This window comes from Chinchilla lanigera, unplaced genomic scaffold, assembly GCF_000276665.1.
Source record: "Chinchilla lanigera isolate Chin_1 unplaced genomic scaffold, ChiLan1.0 scaffold00005, whole genome shotgun sequence".
NCBI classification, from domain to species: Eukaryota; Metazoa; Chordata; class Mammalia; order Rodentia; family Chinchillidae; genus Chinchilla; species Chinchilla lanigera.
Window position 1 is genome coordinate 33,227,700 of NW_004955406.1, and position 24,322 is coordinate 33,252,021.

The window sequence follows — 24,322 nt, forward strand, 5'->3', positions numbered from 1 at the left end:
TTTTTTTTTTTTTTTCTCCGGTACCGGGAACCGAACTCACAACCTTGCGCTTGCCAGGCAGGCGCTTTTGCCACTGAGCTAAATCCCCAGCCCCCATGATTCAATTTCTGAATGTGTCATTCTAATTATTCAAAGAGGGGGTCAAATCTCCTGCATCTTAGACCAAAACACATTTAATTTCATTACATTTTTTATACTTCTTAGTGAAACAGCAAGGGTTTTTTTGTTAATTTTATTGGTACTAATTTTATTGGTAATTTTTTTGTTAATTTTGGATATACATAGTGATCATATTCTTCATAGAGAACTTCTACTTGCACAGAATATACTTTGACTCTTTTTTTTTCCCCGAATCCTCTCCTTTCCCTTCAAAAACACCAGCAGTTTTATTTTATTTTATTTTTTTATTTTTTGGTACCAGGAATCGAACTCATGACCTCACACTTGCCAGGCAGGCACTGTGCCTCTGAGCTACATCTCCAGCCCTCAAAACAGTAGGTTTAATACTTACTTCAAAAATTATTTTCTTCAGAGGTATGATTTGAGTTTTATTAAATGTATTATTTTCTTGCTGAATAATAATAGTATGAAATAGTTAGGCATAGTATTAGTAATAATAATACTATGAAATAATATTTCAGCCTTCATGATATCTGATACATATATATATGTGCATGTATGTATATATACATAGATGAAATATTACATTTGAAAAGCTATGATATATATTATGTTGCATAGCTTTCAGATAATTAATCAAATGTTTGCCTACACAAATCATTTATTTAAATTCAAATGTCCGCAAAGAACTCCACAAAGGTGTATAACTCCAAAATTGCCTAAACAAGCAATTAAAATAGGTAACAGAATTCAAAAGCTTTTCCCTGTCCTGAAAGCACTTTAAAATTATTTCCTAACAGATGAACAAATGGCAATAACAGCCATTAATTGAAACTGACAATGGAGAGAATACACCCACTAAGTTCCCCAGATGCTCCTCATGTCATGGGAAAGTTTTGGAGAAATGTAGGCAAGTTTGCCTTCAAAATGAATTTTATTCCTTTTTGATCACAAAAAAAGCAAAATTGTAGCTGGGGCAAAATCATGCCAGTGACTGACACAAAGAGGTTTTGAGAGATATTTTTAGTGGCAAATAAAAATTGTTGTAAATGCTAAAAAGAAAATAAGTGCAAATGCTAAAAGAGGATATAAGAAGGCATTTCCCTGCTTTGGGAGAATAAAGAAAACCATCCCTAAAGAAATGATGTTTGAAGTAGGATTTTGCAATAATGAAGGATAAAGCAGTACAAAGGCAAAGGAAAAAAGTGTCAGGGGTAATTTTCTGAAACATAAATTTGGAGAGGTAGGAGGACATCTAAATGTTACATTTAAATGAATTAAACAAGGAAAGATTTGAAGATTAAGGACAGAAAAATATTGCAAGATTGATGACAAGACATGAGCCAATGAGGTCCAGCACGGAGATGAGAATTCCTTTAATTATAAAGGAAAATAAAACAAGAAGTGATAAACAAAAATAAACTAACATCAGAAAAACACAGTTGTAAAGTTTGAGTTAATTTTCATGTGTCGGCTTCCTATATATTTGAGAGGTACACATGAGATAAAATGTGAAATGATAACTGCAGGAGTAAGAAAGTGATGTTAAAAAAAAAAAAAATCCACAATGTTAAGAACAGGGGCTGGGGACTTGGCTCAGTGGCACAGCGCCTGCCTGGCAAGTGCAAGGTCGTGAGTTCAATTCCTGGTACCGGAAGAAAACCAAAAAAAAAAAAAAAAAGAATAATGTTGTGCTGTCTGAACATGTGCTGTGGTAAAGGGTTTACCCACTGTGTGGCTTTTCTTTCCAGCAGTGGTCAGGAAGAGGAGAAGAACTGAGGCAAAGAAAGAATCTATATTGATGATACCTTAGAATAATGCTTATGCTTCTCAAGCTATTTATGGTGAAGGACAGTCTTCATTGTGATTTCCAAACCCATTGCAGACACATGCAGCTCTATTGTATATGACTCACTTAGGATTTCGACATGACCCAGATTAAACAATGCCTTTCCAAGAGACGACATATTGATTATGCACTTGGAAGTCAAGAGAAGGTGAAGTTGTTATCAAAGGTTGCAGGTAACTACTCTCAATTATTGATATCATGTGGTGACTGGTACATGTCTGAAATGAAATTTGTTTGGGAGCCATACTTGGAAGAGCACTGCATTAGAACTCTCCATGAGGTGAAAGTGTATCAATAGTAACAATGATTTAGTAAGCTAAATTAAAAGAAGATTGAATTTGGATACCATAAGGTTTGCATAGTATAAATCAGACTGGAATCATGTGAGATAATCAGGAATACTAGATCTATTTTCTGCTGTGTATTTTCTTCATTCTAACTCTCAGGGAATTCTTGTCAAGCAAATGACACAATGAATCTTTTGAATCAAGCATTCTATGAAGAATAAAATAAGAGCCTAATACTGACAAAAATGCAATACTAAGCAGAAAACTAGTAATTGTTACCCTATAGTGTTCTTGACTTGGAACAATGTATTTAAAGACACGTGAGTTTGAATCTCTTATCTTTAAGAAATTGAGTCCTTGGATAACTATGCCTAACACTACATTAGGTAAACAAGGACAGTTATTTTTACTATGTTATAAAACTGCCACTATTATATAATTAACAATATTAAATGTTGTACTTGAAATTTTCTGGGAGTATATCTCAGCAAATTCTAACCACACACATAATAAAGGTACTAAGTGAGGTGATGGACTGTGCTAATTAACTTGTGCAAATCATTTCATAAAATACATGTATGAAACTGTCATATTCTGCAACTGAAATTTATGTGCCACTTATATGCAGTGAAGCTACAAAAAACTGCTTCAGATAAAAATCTCAGGAAATCATACAATACAGTCATGTGCTCAGTAAAATTTCCCTTCTATAAATGTTGGTAAATGGAAAGTGTAATGATAAAAGATTATACATTTCCTTTACTAAAGAGAAAAGATGCTTTGATTCATTTGATCCCTTCAGGCAAGCTACAATCCAAATACAAATACAAGACTGTCATATATAATCCATTATACTTCTCTTTGGCAGTACTGTTCCTCTAAAACATTGCAAGAAGAGTGTTACAACTTGTGTCTAGATGTCCACCAAAGTCTCACGCGGTTTTAGATAGTTTTTTTTTTTTTCCAAAGGTGACTGAATCTAAAGTGTGTGATTGATTCATGATGCAACGTTAGGATTAAGAGTACTGGGATTAAGGGTAGGTGATTGCTGGATCAGTGCACTGATTGGTTTGGCACCACCCTAATCCTGGTAGCCTGAACACACTATGTCTTTTCTTCTTTGTCTCTTCTTCTTTGCTATCTTCTACTGCCATGAACTATTTCTCATCTGGGATGCCCTTCTCCTAAGCCAGCATCCCTTGGAGCTGACCAACTATGGACTGAAATCTCTACAGATTGTGTGCTAAATAAACCTATTTTGTCTCAACAATGACAGAGAAGTAACTAACACAAAATTTAGTATCTGAGAGGTGGGGTCATTGCTGTGACATTACCTGGCCCTGTGGCTCAAGAGCCATTTCAACTGGCTTATTGGAAGAGCAAGAGTTACTAAAGGTTTGGAGATGCCAGTGAAACACTAGCACTGGAATGCCTTAGACTGTACTGTACGGGAGATTGTGATCAGAGCTCGGAAGACCAGAAGGCTGATAGAAAGGCCAATAAAGATAAGGCTCAGGGGTTTTCTGCTGGGAAGAAGGACTACGTTGGCTGGTGGACTCCAGATAATGTGTTACAGCCTGGCAGAAGTTTCTCTGCATTTTGCTCAAGTCCAGAGACTTTGTCTGAGACTAAGATTAAAGGAAGCAGACTAATTAATCATGCAAAAGAAATTTCAAGGCACTCTAATGTTGAGGCAGTGGCATAGCTGCCGGTAAGGGCTTTTGGACAGATTTATGATGAGAAGCAAGAGCAAAGAGCCCAGAAGAATGATTTAAAATATTGTGAGTTTTGCCAGAAAGGAAGCTCCAGTAAAGTTACAGCCTGCAAAGACAGATCAGAGGAGATCTTGACTGCCGAGAAGGAACAGAGAATAAAAGAGACAGCCTCAGGGCATCACAGAAAAGCAGCAGGACTCCACACTTTGCTGCCTTAAAAATGTAAAAGTGAAAGAATGCTTGGAGAAAAGAGCCTAAGAGCACCATGTTCCAGAATGGCAGTAGCCTATGGAAATTGTTTCTTGGGACTTAGTTCCTAGACACTAGGCCCCTACAGCCAAAAGAGAAGGAAGTTTGGCTACCACTCCAGCTAGTGGCAGACCTTAGTGTCATTCACATGGTGCAGTTTTAGGTGTATGCAAAATGTAAGAGTTGTGGGATCAAGAAAGCTTCCACCCAGTTTTCAGAAAACAGCCTGGGAGACCAGGCCTTGGAAGCCAAGCAGTTTGCCCCTGAGAGAGCAGTGTGTGAAACTGTGAGTGAAGCTGAAGGTGCAGTAGATAACTCAAGAGTTTGGAGAAGCTAGAAATATGGTTCATCTGTGGAAAACTGCAAGGGTGCAGAGTGAGCCCAACAGAGAGGCCAAAGGAGCTATCACCAACAGAAGTGATGTAGAGGTGAAGCCATTCTAGGCCGTCAGAGTTCACATCTTGTCACAGATTGCCTTGGATGCTGCACATGGAGCTACAGGATTTAATGTTTGCCCTGCTGGATTTTGGACTTCCTTTGATCTCATCCTTTTGTATTAACCTATATGTATCTTTTGGAATGGTAATATTTATCTTGTACTATTATATGTTGGAAGGATTTAACCTTCTTCTCATTTGTACAAGGGCTTACAGTTGAGTTGCATTAAATCTCAGAGGAGAATTTGAACTTTGCCTTTTAAGCAATGATGAAAGTGTTAGGACATTTGGAAACTCTTAGAGACAGACCAAGTGCCTTTTGCATAGTGAATGTGTAAGAATCTTGGGGGCCCAGTGGCAGAATGTTATGGCTTGTCTAAGATGTCCCCCAAAAATCTCATGCAGTTTTAGATGGGAATTTTTTGGAGGTGGTTGTATCTAGAGTGTGTGGTTGATGGTTCAATGCTAAGATTAAGAGTGCTGTGATTAAGGCTGGGCGATTACTAAGTTAGTCCACTGATTGACTTGGCACCAATCTAATTCCAGTGACCTTGATACAGTATAAGAGACAGAATAAGGCTGCTGAGATTCTCTGCTGCTTTTGCTACACTGTGGGTGCCAAGAACTGTTCTCCATAATGCCCTTCTGCTGTGCCACCCTAACCTGGCACCAGCCCATTATGGACTGAAATCTACAAACTTCAGTAAATAAATTTTTGCACTTTAACTTTCAATGGCTGGTATTTTGTGTCAACATTGAGAGGAAGCTAAGACAAGCATATTTATACAATACTGAATTCAATATAGAAACACTTCATGTGTTCATCCTCATATACTACAATATTTTGCTCCTTTTTCCAATTATTTCTATGTAAAACATCATAATGAATGTCTTTGCATCTAAATTTTTGTGCAGCTCAATATATTTCTGATTTTATACATTAATTTGGGTAGAATTAACATGGTAAGAATATTGAATTTTAAGGCCCATGAAACTGGTACATTCTTCAGTCTATTAAGATCTCTTTAGAAATTCTTTCAGAAATACTTATTTTTCACTTTGTATTACATAGATGTAAATTTTCATTAAGTATTTCATACTGTTGTGACAATTACAAAGGTTCTATTTAATTTAAATTTCTAATTTATCATTACAAGTATAGAAATATGTAATTTATCTTTTCTTCCTAAATCATTTACTAATTATACTAGTTTTGATAAATTCATTCAAATCTTTAGGGAAATGTTCATTTAAACTATGAATAAAGACACTTTCACTCTTTCCTTTCCAATGGATTTGTTTTATTTCTTTTTCCTTCTTTATCACACAAGACCATCAGTACAAAGTGAACAGTAGTAAGAGTGGACATCTTGGAGTTTTTCTCAATATTAAGTTTCCACCATATAAATAAAATCTTCACACATAATGAAAATATGATATTGGTCTTCTTCTACTTCTACACTTCATAAATTTGTATGAAGAATGGATACAGACATGTTAAAAAATAAAACGTTCCTAGTACATCTACTGATGTGGTTCTGCAGTATTTTTAATTTACTGCACAAATATGTTGAATTTTATCCAATCTGTAAATGTACCGATTTTCTTAGCCCTGAGATAAACCTCACTTGGTCCAAATATGCTATTTCTATATATCAACTAATTTGATTTGTTGAAGAGTTTTGCACCTTGGTTCATAAGTATTATTCTATAATTTTGTTTTCCTGGCTTTGGCTTAATCAAATAAGGTTGACTTCATAGATCAGAAGAAAACTGTTCCCTATTCTATTTTCTTTGAAGTGCATTTATGTAGAAAAGATTTAATTCCTATCTAAATGACCATAAGTTAGAATTTCCTGCTTATTGAAATATTTAGCAATTTTTTATTTGATACTAGCCAATGTGAATTTTACTTTATATAATGTTCAGATCGTGTTCCATTCTTTAAAAATACAGGGGTTCATTTTAGTAAGATTAGCTGCACACTTACTACTTGTATTTTATTTTTTGTTTTGTTTTGATACTACAGAATAAACTCAGAAGTGCTCTACCACTATATGAATTTCCCAGCCCATTTTATATTTTATTTTGAGATAGGATCTCATTGAATTGCTCAGACTCTTCTTCGAAGTGGCTGGGATTGTGTGTACCATCACATCTGGCTAAAGCATGTTTCTTTGTTTATTTTCTGTTTAATAAAGCTTTTCAAAAACAGTCTTATGATGGTCTCTAATATTTTTGGTTCTGGTGTCACATCTTGCACAACGTTCTTAAATTTGCCCAGTGCACATAAATATGATATAACTATACTGTTGTGATTAAGTTATGTAATGCATAACAAAGGTGATTCTGTTGGCGTTGAATTGATAGAAAAAGAGATTTTTTAGTGTGCCTTGACCTAAAAAGAAGGACTTATCTTCCGGAAAGAGAGGGTCAAGACCACCATCTTGTTGGCTTTGAAGAAAGACATGAACATTTTGTAGAAAGAGTTTTGGGACAAAGAATGAAAAGTAACTTCTACAAGCAGGAATCTTAGTTTTATATCACCCAGGAATTAAAACCTCCTAAAAATAGTGAACTTGGAAGAACCCTATCCTCAGTGAAGGTTACAAACCCTTGGGATGTCTCCAATGCCTACTACTGAGATGCTAAACAGAGGAACCAGACAACTGATTGCTGGAATCTTGACCCATAGAACCTAACAGATAGTAAATTTATGTTGTTTTAAACTAAAAAGATACTGGTCATTTGTTATGTAGCAAGAGAAAATTAATACTTACATGTTTAGAATAACCTTCATTCTAGAAATAGTTCTACTTTACTAGCAAACCATATCTCTGGTTTGCTTATGGTTACTAGCAAACCATATTTCAAATGCCCTGGCAAGTTACCAACCTCTCTTCTCTATGTGTGTTTAAAGTGTAAGATTTCTCAACCATGTTTGTTCTCTGAGGATTATTCTACTTATGATTCCTCACTTGCTTTAGCCTGGCCTTCAAATTTTCTCTTTATGCACCTGTGGCCTATGACTCAGAAGAAATTATAGGAAAACATTTTAATTTTATGGAGCTCTAATATATTTCACCCCCTACTCTGCAGTTCTTCCTCGTGTGTTTCAATATGATCAAATATTAATTAATATTTGCAAAATATTCAAATAGTCTGGCACATTTTTAATTTATTAAAGTATTACTTTTAAGCATTCTTTATAGCTATTTTGTATGGTACAGCAATAAAATACTATGGGTCAAGCATTGCACTTTCAGTGGAGAGACTACAAATAAGAAACTCTTTTGTTACCATAAAAACAGATATCTGAGCACCTATAAACCAAATAGCTAGGAAATGAAATTTTTGTTAATTTAGAAGTTATAAAAAGCTGAGCATTAAAAAGATAAACTGAAATAATTCTATAATTTACTTTTTCACTTGTAGTCAATTCATTATTAAGTCAACAGGATATATATAAAGTGTTTCATGAATCTCTTCTCACTCTCTATTTCTATTATCACCACTCTGGTTCAATTTTTCAGTCTCTCTCACCTGAACAACTATAATAGCTTCCTAAATGATGGCCCCTTTGAGGATTTTCTTTTCCTCTCCACTGCACTCAATATTTTCCCAGAATTACTTTCTTATCTAGGTAAAACTTATGCCTTCATCTAAAACTTTTATTAGCCTCTCATTGCTTCTCCAACAAAATTCTAATACCTTGGTAAAACCTAATTCATAGTCACACATACATGCACATTTATTTATTTACATGTGTACATGTATGCACATTATGAAGTGGCCAAATAGTATGATCTAAGGCAATGATAAATAAACAACTCATTGTAATAATTGTCATCTTTAGTTACTGGCTATACTGTTACTAAGAAGTTACTTTCTTGAGGTTAAAACTTGCATTTTAAGAGACATTTTCAAACTGTCAACAACCATTTCACCACGAAATGATTATCTATTGTACATGTATCAGATTGACTTAAATCACCAAGCAACACCTAACCAAGCTAGGACCTAACTGGAATTGTGTGATTTGGTATACAATGAGGGTGATGATGTGGAAAAAGGAGGATGACAAGGTGCAAACAAACTGTATGTAGAAGGTATAGTTGGAATGCTTTCCTAGACAGTACATAAAAGTGCACTGCCTTGGTCATTTTTAAAAGTTGTAAGTAAAGAAAACAAGAAAAGTTGCCACAGGGAAAGATTTTCTTATACATCATTGTATCACCAGGACCTAGAGCACTAACTGCTCACAGCTGTTGAGAGTAAAAGGAGACATACCTGGTCTTCTACACAAAACACTTACATCAAAGATCTACTCTATAGGCCAAATTTCATAGGTCTAGTTTGTGATAGACTAGGCTGCCATTTTGGAAACAGAATGAACAATCCATGCTGTTTAGTACCATGAAGCTGGGATAAATAATGGAGAAAACATAAAGGTGCTTTGAGTTGATTAAATACATGTGGCTCACAAGGACTGAAACCCTGATGTGCGGCGTGAAGCCAATCAAGTGTCAAAGCGAGTAACCGGAACAGAAAATTGGGCTAAGTAACTGGACCTCATATTGAAATTTTTTTTTTTTTTTTTGGTTTTTCTCCCGTACCAGGAACCGAACTCACGACCTTGAGCTTGCCAGGCAGGCGCTTTTGCTGCTGAGCTAAATCCCCAGCCCCTGAAATTTTAAATGTTACCAAAAAAGAGTTATTTAAATTAGCTTTGTTAGGAAGAGTGAAATCCAACAACATATTTTAAGCAAAAACTAATTTTGTTTTGACAGAACTGACCATGCTTACATAAGACATTAACATTAGAGGAAGTACAAAGGGGATAGGGAACACACACTGTGCTATCTGTACTACTCTTTTGTAAATCTAAAGCTATATTAATGAAAACAAAAGGAAATGATGAGCTAATGAAAAGTGTTTTAATACCTAATTTTAAAAATTACTGTAAATTTTGAGAACAACTGACAATATTTTAATATGAACTAGATTCATAGAATTACTGTTCATCCACTTAGGGGTAAAAGTGATAGTGTGGACATAGAGTAGAAATTTTTTATTTTCAGGAGAAACACGCTGAAGTAAAAATATATGTGTATTGAGATTAAGCAAATGTGGCAAAATTTTAATACTGTTGAATGTAGGTAGAAGGGATATGTTTTTTCATTGTTTTAAAATTGTAAGTTTGTTTTCTTTTCCCAGAAGATACCAAGAAAAAACAGAAGACAATCGAAGGTCTTTCCTGGTAGGGTTGGGATTCAGCATGATCTTATGTTAAGTAGTTTGTGACGATCTACGCAGTAACATAAAACTTAAAAAAAATTCCATCAGAAGTAGCAAATTTTAAAAATTATAGTGTTTTATATTTTGAAATATAAAAATTTAAACCATTATATACTTAAGTAGGATGTAAGAATGAAATTTGTGAAGATGTCTATGTGGGTGGTGTATGGGAAATAAAGCAATCATTCGGCATGAAAAACTCACACTGCACCATTTGGTGAAAGTCAAGCCTGCACATCCATATGTTATTTAGAAACAGCTAAGATAATTTCCAATATTTACATTGCTTGGAAATTTTCTCACATTCTCTTTTTTGGGTAGGAAAAAGTAAGGCTTTGATATCTCTGGTATTTCAGTAAAAAATAAATGGCTGCTAAGCTGAGACAAAGCCATCATTTTCTGGTGAAATCATTTCTCTATGATGTGTGTGTGTGTATTAAATTGTATTAAATTGTTTTCATAATTGTAGTCATGATATCTACATAAGAAAAATATGTTTTACAATATTACCAGTGACATTGCTACAATATAGATATGTGATATATATTTAACTTCTTATTATAATTAATGTTGCTAATTACTCGAAGATTTTCCTTTGGAGTTCTACTGTAATGATTCATTCATCTAGGCATGTTTTGATTGTCCAATAAAAACTATTACATTCAGTAAACATTTTATTATTGAAAATGATTCTTCCTTTCATTCATGTACAATAATAAAATTTTGTTATGTATATAACATAATAAAAACATGGAAATTAAAACCCATAGACAATTCACAATTTCATTCACTAATAGATTTTTATGTCCTTTACTCCTGCTTGTGAATGAAAATTTATAAACTGATGTTGATATTTATTAAAATGAAGTGGGAAAATTTCAGATGACCCAAAAGTTGGAATAAAATTAGTTAAGGATAATAAAGAACCAAACATTCACAGATGACAATATTCTACTTAGAAGATGGTAATAGAGGATGTTAGCCTAAATTTAGCTATTAATTTACTCATATAACGTGATATCATCTCCCACTGATTTTCTGGGTAACTTCCTCTTACTAGGAGAAAAACAGCAAAGTTTTATTTAGGTGAAATTTCTTAATTAGAGAGCACAGTTTGTTCTTAAAAGTCATTTAAGAATTTTAAAGGCCTTTTGAGCTCTCTTTTTTTAGTAAAAACACACTTTTGTTTCCTTATGTTGGTATGTGCTGTGTGCAGGAGAGTGCCTTTAGCACTTTTTGAAAGGGTGAATGGAGAAAGAAATATATGCGCGATTTCAGTGTGACTGACTTTCAACCCATAGAAATATGAAAACAGAACTAATTTGGGGGGTTTTTTATCATGGTTTTGCAATGAATTGTAAACTATTTATGAAGAGCTCAACATACTTTTTTGCATTTACATCATATATTTGATCTTGGAGAGATTTTACTAGAATGATTGATCCCCCCAAGAGTTTTACAAAGAATATAAGATGTTATATAACTACATTTTATGTTAATCGTAGCTCAGTGAAACTGTCATTACCTCTGTCATACGTTTCAGGATGAAATGCCACTTCTTAGAGAAATATTGCACTAATAAAAATATATCTCACTGGTAAAAATGTTTTATAACCAAAGTTGCATTACTATTTGACTTTTGAAAGGAGAATATTGACAAAAATAATCTACAATAAAGGAATATTTATAAACAATGATAATGTAAAATGCTATTAGTTTGGCATCAGTACACTAAAACATCAGCAGTGTGAAGATGTAGCTCCTACTGTAAAACCAAATAGCAATCGCTGTTACAGAGGTGCTAGGAAATGTGACGAGCGGTAGTGAATGTACATCTCAATTTACAAATGTCCAGGAAAAGCTGAAAACAAAGTGTCTTGGAATAGCTAAGCAACAGGTAATCATGGCATGGACCAGGATTGTCTCAGAGAAGGAGCTACAAGCATGCAGTAGCTGCAAGAATGATGTAAGTTTTTTCTGGGAAAAATGGGTAAGAAACAGACTTTAAGTAGTGGAAAATCAGTAAATGTTTTTGGATATGTTAATTTTGTAGTGGCTATTAAGCACCTGATAGGGGATAGTGACTATGCAGTTGGAAATAAAATAGTAAGCTTATAGTAAACACTGAAGGAGGGATTTAATTTTGGAAATAATAAAAGTAGATGACATTCCCTAATAAAAATAGATACAGAGAAAAGAAAATTTATTTGCATTGTCAAGAATATGTTAATATGTGGACAATAGCAAATTTATTTTTCACTTTCTGATGTTTACTCTCTTAGTTTTTCAAAATTTATAGACATTCTCAAGAATTCCAAGAAAAAATTTGAATGAAGTTGAAAAATAAAATGGCCCTCAAAGGTAAAAATTTATTTTAGGTGGTCACCCATATTTGAAACTAACTTTACAGACTTACTTTCAAAATGTGATCACAATATAGTATATATACTGTATAAAGTCATAGTTAGTTTATATATTGTAATATATAGTATATATATATATATATATATATATTGTATAAAATAACATTAAACTATTATACTAGTTTTGCTTCTAAATTCAATTTTGAAGTTTCTGGATTACTTTTAAGATAATTTGCCTTATGTTAGGAGTTCTTTGTATGTAGCTTTCCAACAGTAATTGTTTTCTTTACAAATTGTGAACGATTGTTGAATTCTTTCTCAGGTAAGTTTCTGCAGCCACTAAAATGATGATAAGATTACAGTCCTTTAGCATGACAATCTATTTCTGCAATAATTTAAGCAAGGTAATGGTACATACTTTTTTAAATGCATTACTTGGTTTGTTTTGCTAATATATTTTATATAATTTTTCAACTGTGTGAAACAATTACATTTATATTTAAATGTCACTTCTAGTACTTTCCTTAGTGAGCTTTGTTCAAGTCTATTTTAGCATCATAAAATGAATTGGAGAGTTATCTTTCTTTTTCTATTCTATGGGAAAATATGAGTTTGTTCACAATCATGTAATTTTGAATTTCTATAGTAAGTTATGCGTAAAATATTTCAAACAATCCTCAGAAACTTTTCCCAGACAAAAGTATAATCAAAATGAGTTATGAGGGAGCTGGGGATTTAGCTCAGTGGCATAATGGCCTGCCTGACAAGCACAAGGTTTTGAGTTCAATACCCGGTACAGCAAAAAAAAAAAAATAATAATAATTATGAGGATAAGAAATATGTACTCAAGATATTAATGAAAACAGTTAATTTGAAGGTATTTGTTACTGGTGACTGTGTTTCTTTTGAGTATTGTTTTAAAATAATAATTATATATGAGACAGTTTCTGTTATCATCCTTTTAAGTAAATTTTAAAGCTCTAACTTAGCAAAATGAAGAAGCTTAAAATCACATGGCTAATAACACACAGCAACAAAGATTTTACAAAGGAATATCGCATTCAAGAATTTGTTGCTTTAACCATTATGCCTAGACACATTTATTATAAACAGAGCAAATACATGGAAGTAAATTTGGTTTTCATTGACCAAGATCCAACTTTCTTTGCTTGTTTGAAAATGTGTAGTCATAAAATTAAATTATTGATGAGCTATAGTTTTGTTCATTGAGTCTCCCTATGTCTTAGGGTCATACTGTAACTATTATTTTACTGAACATTTGTTCTTCCTGCTTCCCTCTAGGCTCATGTTTTCACTTTCTTCTCTTGCTGATAGGAATAAGAAGGTTTTTCAACTGTTTGTGTGTTTCTGAAACCACATCTATACGGATTTTTCCCTCTGTCATCTGTTTCATGTGTGGCCTAAATAATTGTGATTAATAGGATAATGATTCAAGTAAGATTCACTCAAGTAGTCATTTAATAATTCAATTATTAAATGATTGTCTATGGTTGCCTATTCAGAGGAGATACATAAGGTATATCAATGGTAGATTTATATAAAGTAACAGTTACTCAATTGATGTACTAGTTTGGATTACTAATTCAATTTTGAAGTTTCTGCATTTCATGCATCTTGTAATAACAAGGCCATTAACAAGTGCATAAATTTTACTCGTGGTAAATATTCCACTATTTTAGGTAGGTTAAAGAAGCTACTAAATGAATGGAAATAAAAATGTCTTATTCTACATTTTGTAGAAAATGAAATACTGATTATTTATATGTAAAAGAATACAAAGACAATAATAATATTATCAATGGAATATGATTTAGAATGAAAGCAATTATACATGTCATGATATATCATATATATCACAACTGTCATTACCAGTCTGCAATCTTGGGCAAAACAACAAAGCAGGAGGCATCACAATCTCAAGCTCATGTAATATTGTACTATAAAGCTACAGCGATAAAGTAGCCCATTTTTAGCAAAAAAAAGACAAGGGTATCAGTGAAACAGAATAGAGGACACAGAAATGACTCCAGAAGTATTCAAGTGTCTGATCTTTGACAAAGGAGGCAAAAACCTATACTGCAGGATAGATAACTTCTTTAACAAATGATGCTGGGAAAACTAGTTTTCCCCATAAAATCTAGACGCTAATTTAGATGTACAAAACTAAAGTCAAAACAGATCAAAGATCTAAATGTTAGAAAACAAACATAATCTGATGGAAGATAAAACAGTTAAAGCTCTTGCAGACATAGCAAGGACCTTTATACAGAGCCCAAATTATACAAGAAATAATACTAATAATCAACAAATGAAAATACATGAAATTGAAAGCTTACTGCACAGCAAACACCAGCAGAATGAAGACATAATCTGCAAAATGGAAATAAAAATTTGCCAACAATCCTCAGATAAAGGACTAATATCTAGGAAATACAAACAATTTAAAAAATTAGATGACCCCAAAGTAAAAAAATTAAAAATGGACAACTGACGCGACCTGATACTTCACAGGTGAATTCAAATGGCAAGTAAACAGATGAAAATGTTCGGCATTAACAAGACACAAATTAAAACAACACTGACACTGCACTTTACTCCAGAAAGAATAGCTATCATGAAGAAATTAAATAATAAATACTGGACAGGCTGTGGGTGTCGGCGAGTGAACCTGGATACATTGCTCAAGAAATTGCAAACTAGTACAACCACTATGAAATTCAGGATAGATATCTCTCAAAAAACTAAAACTAGAAATTCCACTTGACTTAGCTTTTCCACTTCCAAACATCTTCCTGAAAGAGTTTAAGATTTCATGCTAGAGTAACATGTGCATACCCGTGCTTATAGCAGCAATTCAGAATAGCTAAATTGAGGAAGGAGCCTATATTTCCATCAACAGATGAATAGATAAAGAAAAGGTGGTATTTATACACAATGGAGTACTACTCTGCTATAAAGAGTGATAAACTTGAGTCATTTATAGGAAAATGGATGTACATGAATACCATAATGTTAAGTGAAATAAATTAGACACATAACTTTAACTATCACATGATTTCTTTTATGTGAGAAACACAAAATATAAAGAAAAAGAAAAAGAAAAGAGATAGCTCTTTTGCAAAAGGCAAGTGGACTAAGACAAGGAGAAAGGGTAAAGAAGAAAAGGAGAAGAGATTTTAAAAAAAAAGAATTAAGAAGTGTGGTGTACAGGTACCAACTTCCCACAGGGAATGGAATTGTTATGTGCTGCAAAGATGTACCAACAGAAAATAAATAAACTTATAAAAACATTAATGTTTAATTAATTAACATTAATTTATAAACCAAATACTTAGCAGCTTATTAAAAGTGAACGAACATTTGAGCAATTTCTTTCCCTTTCGCAATATCTATTGTACCTTTTAGGTTTTATTTACTCTTTCATATTCTTACACTAGGGAGACAATATGATACTAGGAAAACCTGGGATGAGGGAAAGGAGAAAAAGAAAGATAAAAAGAAGGTAAAAATATATAGAAGGATAGCTAGAATACCTGTAGTGCTGATATCTATTGGTTTACTGAAAGGAACAGTTAATGCTTAATTTTTTTGATCAATTTTGTATGCTTGTATCTGGTAATCCGAACAACTAATTTGAAGAAAACAGTATGCAATACAACCAACACTGGTGAATTCCTTCCATCTTATTTAGTTAAGCTTTGTATCATTTCTAATGTTTTTTCAATTATTTTTTATTCTCTTTAATGGTTTGATCAGTCTTGCATTCTTACATTTGGTTATCCGAGCAACTTTTTTGAAGACAACAATATGTAATATAACAACCACTGTTAATTCCTACCATTTTGTTTTAAAACTCTGTATCATTTTTATTGTTTTTGTGTTGTTTTGTTTTTGTCTATGTTGTTATTTTCTTTAAAATGAAAAGTAAAAAAAAAAAAAGAATGACCAATATTTTATTTTATTTTGTTTCTCAGAATGTGGGGCGTTCACATGATTCTTTGAGATGGCTGAAAAATTAGGACTGGACAGATGGCATACCTGGGTGGACGAGGTTAACTTTCCATGTTCATTTTCATCCTTAGAGAAGCTAAGTAGCTCTGGCACCTGTAGTCCATGGGCAGTGTTCCAAATAAGGGAAAATCAGAAGCTGACTAGCCTTTTAATGTTGGGCTTCTGGTGTTCTCTGCAACATTATGTTAGTCAAACCAACCACAAGGCAAGGCCATATTGAAGGAGGTGGGACTGATTTTACCACTTCAAGGGAGCATGCTTCCTTGAGGTCCATTACTTTATTAATCTATGACACAAACCAAGTGACAGCTTAACCCATTGCCTTTTGAAAGATAAATTCCATAATTTTTTAACTGCATGCTGAGATGTAAAATGCATTATATTGGGTTAATAGCCTCATCCATCCATCATTTTTAAAGACCTTTTTGTGCAATGAGGGTGCCTTCATCTTTTCACACTATAAAATTAGCTCTTCTGAAATGTTGGAGTATCGGCTATAAAGAAATTCAAGACAGTACTAAAAGATATTGTAAAAGATTTTGAAATGGGGAATACTGACATAATTTATAGAATAGAAATTTAAATAAGTCATTCATTTTTAAAAGTTTATCAATATCATGACAAAAGATTTGAAGGAATAGCAAAACAGTCTTTTATGTTTTTGTTAATAAAAGCAAGTATGATGCGTCCATAGGGAACAGATCAATGGTTTGGTAAAAAAAAAGGGAGGCAGAACTGAAGGCTGTTCTGCATTTTATTACAATATGTTTAAAATTACAAATTAAGGGCCAGGGATGTGGCGGCACAAGCACCTGCCTGGCAAGGGCAAGGTCCTGAGTTCGGTTTCCAGTACCAGAAAGAAAAATTACAAATTGCTTTCACAAAGTATACGTTGTTTTATGATTTAGATTCAGTGCTCATTTATTGAACACTTCAAATACTTTGGGCGTTAGTAGTTGACCTTTATTGCTAACCTGCACTGGTGGAAGAGAGACAGCATCGTATGCATTTATTGCCTTCCAACAAAAGAGGAAAATGGGGATCACAATACCAATTATTTAGCCTAGCTAAACAGTGGCATGGAAATTTGAAATCCTATTTTTTAGCATTTTTTCCAGTTTTTGTGTCATTACTGAAGCCCTAAAAAGTTTGTCAGAACAATCATTATCAAGTAAAATGAATTTTTTTCAAAAATATTCCCTTTGCTAATTAAAAATCAAAATAAGGCAGTTTACTATAAAAGTCCTTTTAGATAAACAACTGAAGTGTATGTAATGCTAATTATAGATGTAACATATAGTAGATGGAGGCTTTACATACATTTTCCCATTTAATTCACAAAATTTTCCACAAAAGTACTATTAATTTTCAGTTTAGGAAATAGACTTAAGACATGTATGTAGAATCATCTCAGATCATTTACGTCAGAATTTCTGTAGAGAATATTTTTAAAAAAGATTCCAAAGACACAATAATATGCAGACAAAATTGAGAGCCATTATACACTTATTTTATACTTTGTAAAAGACTTGATTATGTCATTTGTGTTAAGCTGGAATATAGGAGACACTGAAAAGTGCATACTAACAAATTCATGGTTTTCTCATCACTATTTGAAAATTCTCAGAGGTTAGAAATTTGTAGTTGGGTATAATATACTACTGAGTATTTTTAAGAAATGTGAACACAACTTTTGAAGGAAATATATATTGTTGATAAATGACTAAAATTTTATAAATTTTGAAGCTTTAAACTACTAAAATGAGATATAGTATAAAGCACCTCATGGTCATTATGTTTGTGGGAAAAAACACTATGTGCATAAATTACTGCCTAGATAAAAAATAGTTTATATCATCAAGCCAGGCATTTTGTTCAGTTTCCAATCAATTCAAAGTAAAATTTCATGTGATGAATTCTTTTAAAAGTCTGGCCTCCACTGAAAGTTTACATGTATCTTTTTCTTGGATTTCTTCCAAATTCCATACCCCGAACTGAATCTTTTTTATCATACATAAAAACATTTTAATATATTATTCTAATGCCTGGTAAATTTATATCTATTTTAGCCTAAAGTATAACTTATGTGTAAACTTAAGAATAAATGAGTATTTTTATATTAGGTAAAAAATATGTCATTAATTTATTTATTTACAAAGGAACCCAATACATTCAGATGCTAAAATCAGTACTTATATAAAAAAACTGCAGACTCACCCCAAAATATTTTCTGACCATATATTAAGGTGAAGAACTTATTTTACAAATATATGATTAAAAGGAAAACCTTTCACTATCGAAGACGTATGTGAGTTTGAGGTAGTAATTCAAAGAATCTCCTTCAAGATAAAAACTTACCAGCAAATTTGATATGAAATTTATTTTCAGGCTTTAGTATCTGGACATACAAAGGGCAATTAGGAGCAAAATCTTTCACAGCCCATGCTCTCAAAATAGTTTGGTGATCCTGAAAGGAAAAGATGAAGAGTTCAAGTACCTTGAGGTAAATTTACGTGTTTATAGGGTACAAAGTAAAAATAATCAAGAAATCAGTTGTTAAATGGTCACACTCCAAGTTAAAAAATAACACACAGAATAATTCATTGCAAGAATTCATTTTTGAGAACATAAATTATTTCAGTACAGGAAGTAACAATACCTAATATAATCAATGCTAACTGCTTGTAATTATAAAATTAGCAGAGATTAAGAGAGTATTTTGTTCATGAACTCTCTATCTACCCCATGTCTTCAAGATTTCTACCTACTTTGTCCTCCAGTATTACTTTCCTATTAAAAAGTTTTTAGACATCAAAAGAAATCACCAACAGAGTGAAAAGAAAACCCATAGTGGGAAAAAATTTAGCCAACCGTCCCTCAGACACAGGACTTCTATCTAGAACATATACAGAACTAAAAAAAGAAAAAAAATCAGGCCTCCCAAATTCAAAGACCCAATTCAACAATTAGGCATCTGAGATGAATACACACTTCTTAGATGAAGAAATACAAATGGCAAATAAATATATGAAAAAATGTTCAACATCTTGGTCATTCAAGAGATGCAAATTAAAGCAACAGTTAGATTCCATCTCACCCATCATCAATAAATCAACCAGTAAGAAATGCTGGTGGGGTTGTGAAGAAAAGGAATCCCACAAAAAAGGAACCCTTTTTTCAGTGTTGGTGGGAGTATACACTGGTACAATCACTATAGAAATCAGTGTGGAGATTCCTCAGAAAACTAGGATTTGAGGTCCCATTCGACCCAGCTATTCCCCTTCTGGATATTTTCCCAGAAGAATGAGAAGCATCATACCACAGTGATATATGTGCACCCATATTTATAGCGGTACAATTTATAATAACTAAAACTTGGAAACAACTCAAATGCCCATCAAACAAGGAATGGATAAAAAAGATGTGTTATATTGATACAGTGGAGTACCATTCAGCTATGAAGAATGATAAACGCAAGGCTTTTATAGGTGAGTGGATGCAACTTGAGACCATACTCATAAGTGAAATAAATCAAACTCACATGTGTAAACACCATATTGTCTCTCTAGTGTAAGAAGCTGAAAGAGTAAATAAGATCCAAAACATACAGAAGATATTGTGAAAGGGGAAGAAACTACTCAAAAGAAAAGAAAAACTGAGATTGGATGAAAGGAGAAAAGAAGGTTAAAGAAAAAAATATATATACACACACAAGATAGCTAAGATAATTATACTGCTAATTTCTATTAGTTTATCAAAAAGAATGTTTTGTGTTTAAATTGTTTAATTTGTCTGTATCTTGTAATCTGACCAACTACTTAGAAGATAACAATAGGCAGCATATTAACCATTGTTAATCTCCTGTTATTGTGTTTTGAAATTCTGTATCATTGTTTTTTATGGATTTTTTTCTCTTTAAAATAAAATTCAAAAAAAAGAAAGGAGTATCTAGATAAAATTAAAAATAATTTCTCCTAAAAATTTCTGTGAGTCAATAGCTTACAGAACTGGAGCACAACTACTATAGGACTCAATCTTCATAATATTACAAAATTTAGAAACTTTGGCAAAGACAAATACAGTAACCATGCATGTAACTAACACCTTAGCCTACCTTACCTGTGTAACTGTACTGATAAAAGGATTTTGACTGTGTTGGGAGGGGCATGTAGAGAAAAAAGTGCTCAGATATGGTAAAATATATTGAAAAATTATGACACTAAGACTAAAAATGAGACTCCAATTGATGCTTAACAGGAAATCTTACACACAGCCCTCACCTCATAAAGAATTATTAATGAATTGAATAAACCAAGGCAAATAGCCCCATACAGATGTTCAGATTTTTGGTTGTTTGAGCTTTTGTTTTTGTTTTTGAGACAAAGCCTTGCTACACAGTTCAAAAGGCTGGCCTTGAACTCACTATATAGTCCAGGCTGGCCTGGAACTCATGGTGATCCTCCTGCCTCAGCCTCCTCAGTTCCCCAGGGCTGGGATTACAGGCGTGCACCACCACACCTAGATGTTCACTTTATTTAATTTAATCTCATTTAGTTTAATTTAACTAAAACTAAGTTCTATGTGAGGTATTTGGAGATGCAGCTTAGGGGTGTAGTGATTGGGTCACGAATTCTCCATAGCGGCAAGATTCATGATCTTCTTGCAGAGACCCTAGACACTTTCCAAGCCCTGCAGACACGTGAGGACACAGACAGTGAAGAGAAGACAATCCTCTCCAGACACTGAGTCTGCTAGCACACTGACCTTGCACTTCAGAGTCTGAAGGGCTCTCAGAAATAAATTTCCATTATTTATAAGCCACCCACTCTATCAAATTTTGTTACAGCAGCCCAGACTAAGACAGTGATGTTAACTGCATGAAAGTTGGTGAACAGTAGAGCAGAACAGCTGCAGCAGACAGTATGAAACTCTAGTCAAGCACTGAAATCCTGACAACAGCAAAAATGCTACTGACACTCATCAAATGTATATCTGTTCATTCATGTAGCATGCTTTTAAATCTGTGATAGGAAAATTGGAGATAATTTAATGGCATTGTTGTTTCTTTCACCAGAAGTACAAAATTTAATGGAAAGGAAAAATGAGGAAAAGTCAGTATACCTCTTAAAACTTTATTTTATTTTATTTATTTTAGGTTGTTTTAAAGATAATGGGCAATTTTAGAATTATTGTGCTGCTTTGCATCTCAATATAGAGCTGGACTTGGACAAGTTAGAGCTCCTTATTTGTAAAAGTTGAGACCTCATAGCTCACAAGACTGCACTGCTAAGATAGTACATGTAAAACTCTCAGTAAGGGTTAGCAGTTAGTTAATATTAAGTACATGGACTTTTTCTTATGCAAGTCATCTTAATAATACAAATAAAAACATTAAAAATAAAAGGTGAGGAGCAAGGATGAATTTCTTATCAAGAAGATTTTAAACTAAAGTTTGCACGCTGACATCAGCAACAAATACATCAATAATAAAGGAGGGGATACAGGATGCTAAGAGATCTACCAAAGACACAGAAGAGCAAGCTCTTCATCAATTGTCCTTCTTGAAAATAACTTTAAACTCTGCATAAAACCTATGAAACAACCACACAAGAGCCTTTAAAAATGAGCACTGGCAGGCCAATGTTGCAGAGAAATTATGTCATAATTCTGTTCTGCTGCTTTGACCTGAGGGCAGCTGTGGTTAATACAGTAATAGAGGGAGGCAAAAGCTCCATAGCAAATATGCCAAAAATACAGAGTGGAGCCTGGAGCAATCACAAACACTGTAAAGTTAGGAAAAGTGAGAGGCAAAGGAAAGCCATAAATTATGATCATAAATTTAAGTATCTTTGACTAACCTATGAACCATGCCTATCTGGAGGAGAATAAATGTGATCTGAACTGAAACATGAACCACTGCCAACTTCAGGAGTGACAAAGTTTGCACTTTGAGTTGAACAAAATTAAAACAAGAACATAAATACTTGTCAGAGGAATACAAAAGGATTGAAAGCTCCACCATACGGAAAAAACAATACAAACTTACTCAGCATATGAAATGCCAAGGAAATGTGCCCTGTTTTCACAGAAAGCAAACAAAATGACAACCAACAGATTCTAGACTCTAGGTGATCTGGGTGTTATATTAATAGAATAAGACTAAAAGCTAGTGTTAGAGTTATGATCAGAGGTATTGGAAAATATGGTAGAAAAAATAAAAATAGAAAACTTCAGCAAATATTTTAAAAATATTTAAAATTAAATACAAGAACCTAATGTTACTGAAAAATATTTACTGGGTGGGTTTTGAAGAAGAATGGAATTAACAGGGGCTGGGGATTTAGCTCAGCGGCAAAAGCGCCTGCCTGGCAAACGCAAGGTCGTGAGTTCGGTTCCCGGTACCGGAGAAAAAACAAAAAATCAGAAGAATGGAATTAACACAAAATAGAGTTAGTGAAATTGAATGCAATCATAGATCAATAAAATTTATCTGATAGAAAAAGGAAACAAAAGCCTTGTGCTCTCAGGTTTACTATAAATTTCAAAAAAAGTATCAAAAAGTTACTATAGATCTGGTTCTTATGATAAAAGTTTTGCTTTTGGAAAAGTTCACTTGTACAACTCACTATTCTTATTTTATTTGAACCTTGGCAGCATTTCACTTGTGAAGGATTGGTTCTCTGAGGATTATTTTTGCTTGTCTATACAATGTCCTAGGTTGTCTTTTGACCTTCTTAACCCTAACCCTAACTCACCTTCCTGCTGATAATTCTTCCTTTTCCCAAAAGACAATACCATCAGACGACAAATCCTCAATATCTCTGGCTTATTTTCCTTACATTAGCTGGTTCTCTGAACTCGTTGATTATAATCTCTAAATATTGCTATAATATGTCCATTTCTTTCTAAATATTGTTGTAATATTTCCATTTCTCTCTAGCCCTAGTACCACTTATGGGATAGAACAAGGGAAACAGCCTGCAAGTCAGCCTATCTCAAGTTCATGAGGTTTGTTTCACTATTTTTTGTTCTTGTCACATGTAATGTCCTTTCAAACTAAATGTAATTATATCAGACTGCTTAGAAATGGAAGGGTTTCTTTACTATTAGCATCTGGTCCAAATTCTTAAATAAATGTTATAAGACCCTTTATTAAACTCTCCTCAAACTACTTCCCCAGGTTTTATCTTCTTTACTCCAGAGATAACGCACATTGTCCCTTCTTGAGGCTGTAGCATTTCTCACATGGAATAATTTGTCCAAGACATACATTTCTGGCTAGAACCTACCCATTGTTCCTCTTATTCCTGCGGAATTAGTCACTTATTAGGAAGCCCTTTCTTCTGACTGCTATAAGCTAGGAATGAAATTCATGTTACTTTGTACCATTATAATCTTCATGTGCCCTCTCCTTCCACTAAACTTACATAAATTTTACTATTTTTAAGTTGTTCTTCACTGAACTATGAGCTCTATTAAGGCAAGGGCCAGTCCTACCTCATCCCTGAAACCTAATGCTCATTTTCACTTCACAGACCTATACCAAAAACAATATTTACTTCATAGGAATATGTAGAGCATTAAATGGAAAATGAGATACAAAAAAGCACTTGACAAAGTCAAACACCCATTCATAATAAAAACCCTACAGAAAATTGGAATAGATGATCTTTATCTCAATCTGATAAAAGCTATCTATGAACAATGAACAGCCAGCAACATACTAAATGATCAAAAAGTGAAAGCTTTCACTCTAAAATGATGAACAAGACAAGGATGACCACTATCACCAGTCCTATTCAACACACTTCTCAAAACATTGGCCAGAGCAATTAGAAATGACAAAGAATAAAAGTAATAATGATAGGAAAGAAAGAAGTTAAATTATCATTACTTCCAGATAGCATGATACACTACATAGAAGACCCCCAAAACTCTAAAAAAGACTTCTGGATTTAATAACCAGAATTAG

At 33.3% G+C, this 24,322-nt stretch overlaps 1 protein-coding gene across 2 annotated transcripts in view; it reads right to left on the reverse strand.

Moving 5' to 3' along the window:
• Positions 1 to 24,322, reverse strand: part of Kcnt2 (potassium channel, sodium activated subfamily T, member 2) — a 360,773-nt gene that overhangs the window by 147,130 nt on the left and 189,321 nt on the right. For both annotated transcript variants that reach the window (XM_005375111.2, XM_005375110.2), the window contains exon 13: positions 18,709 to 18,817. In XM_005375111.2, the coding sequence (XP_005375168.1) occupies positions 18,709 to 18,817 (109 nt within the window). The remainder of the gene's footprint in view (positions 1 to 18,708; positions 18,818 to 24,322) is intronic.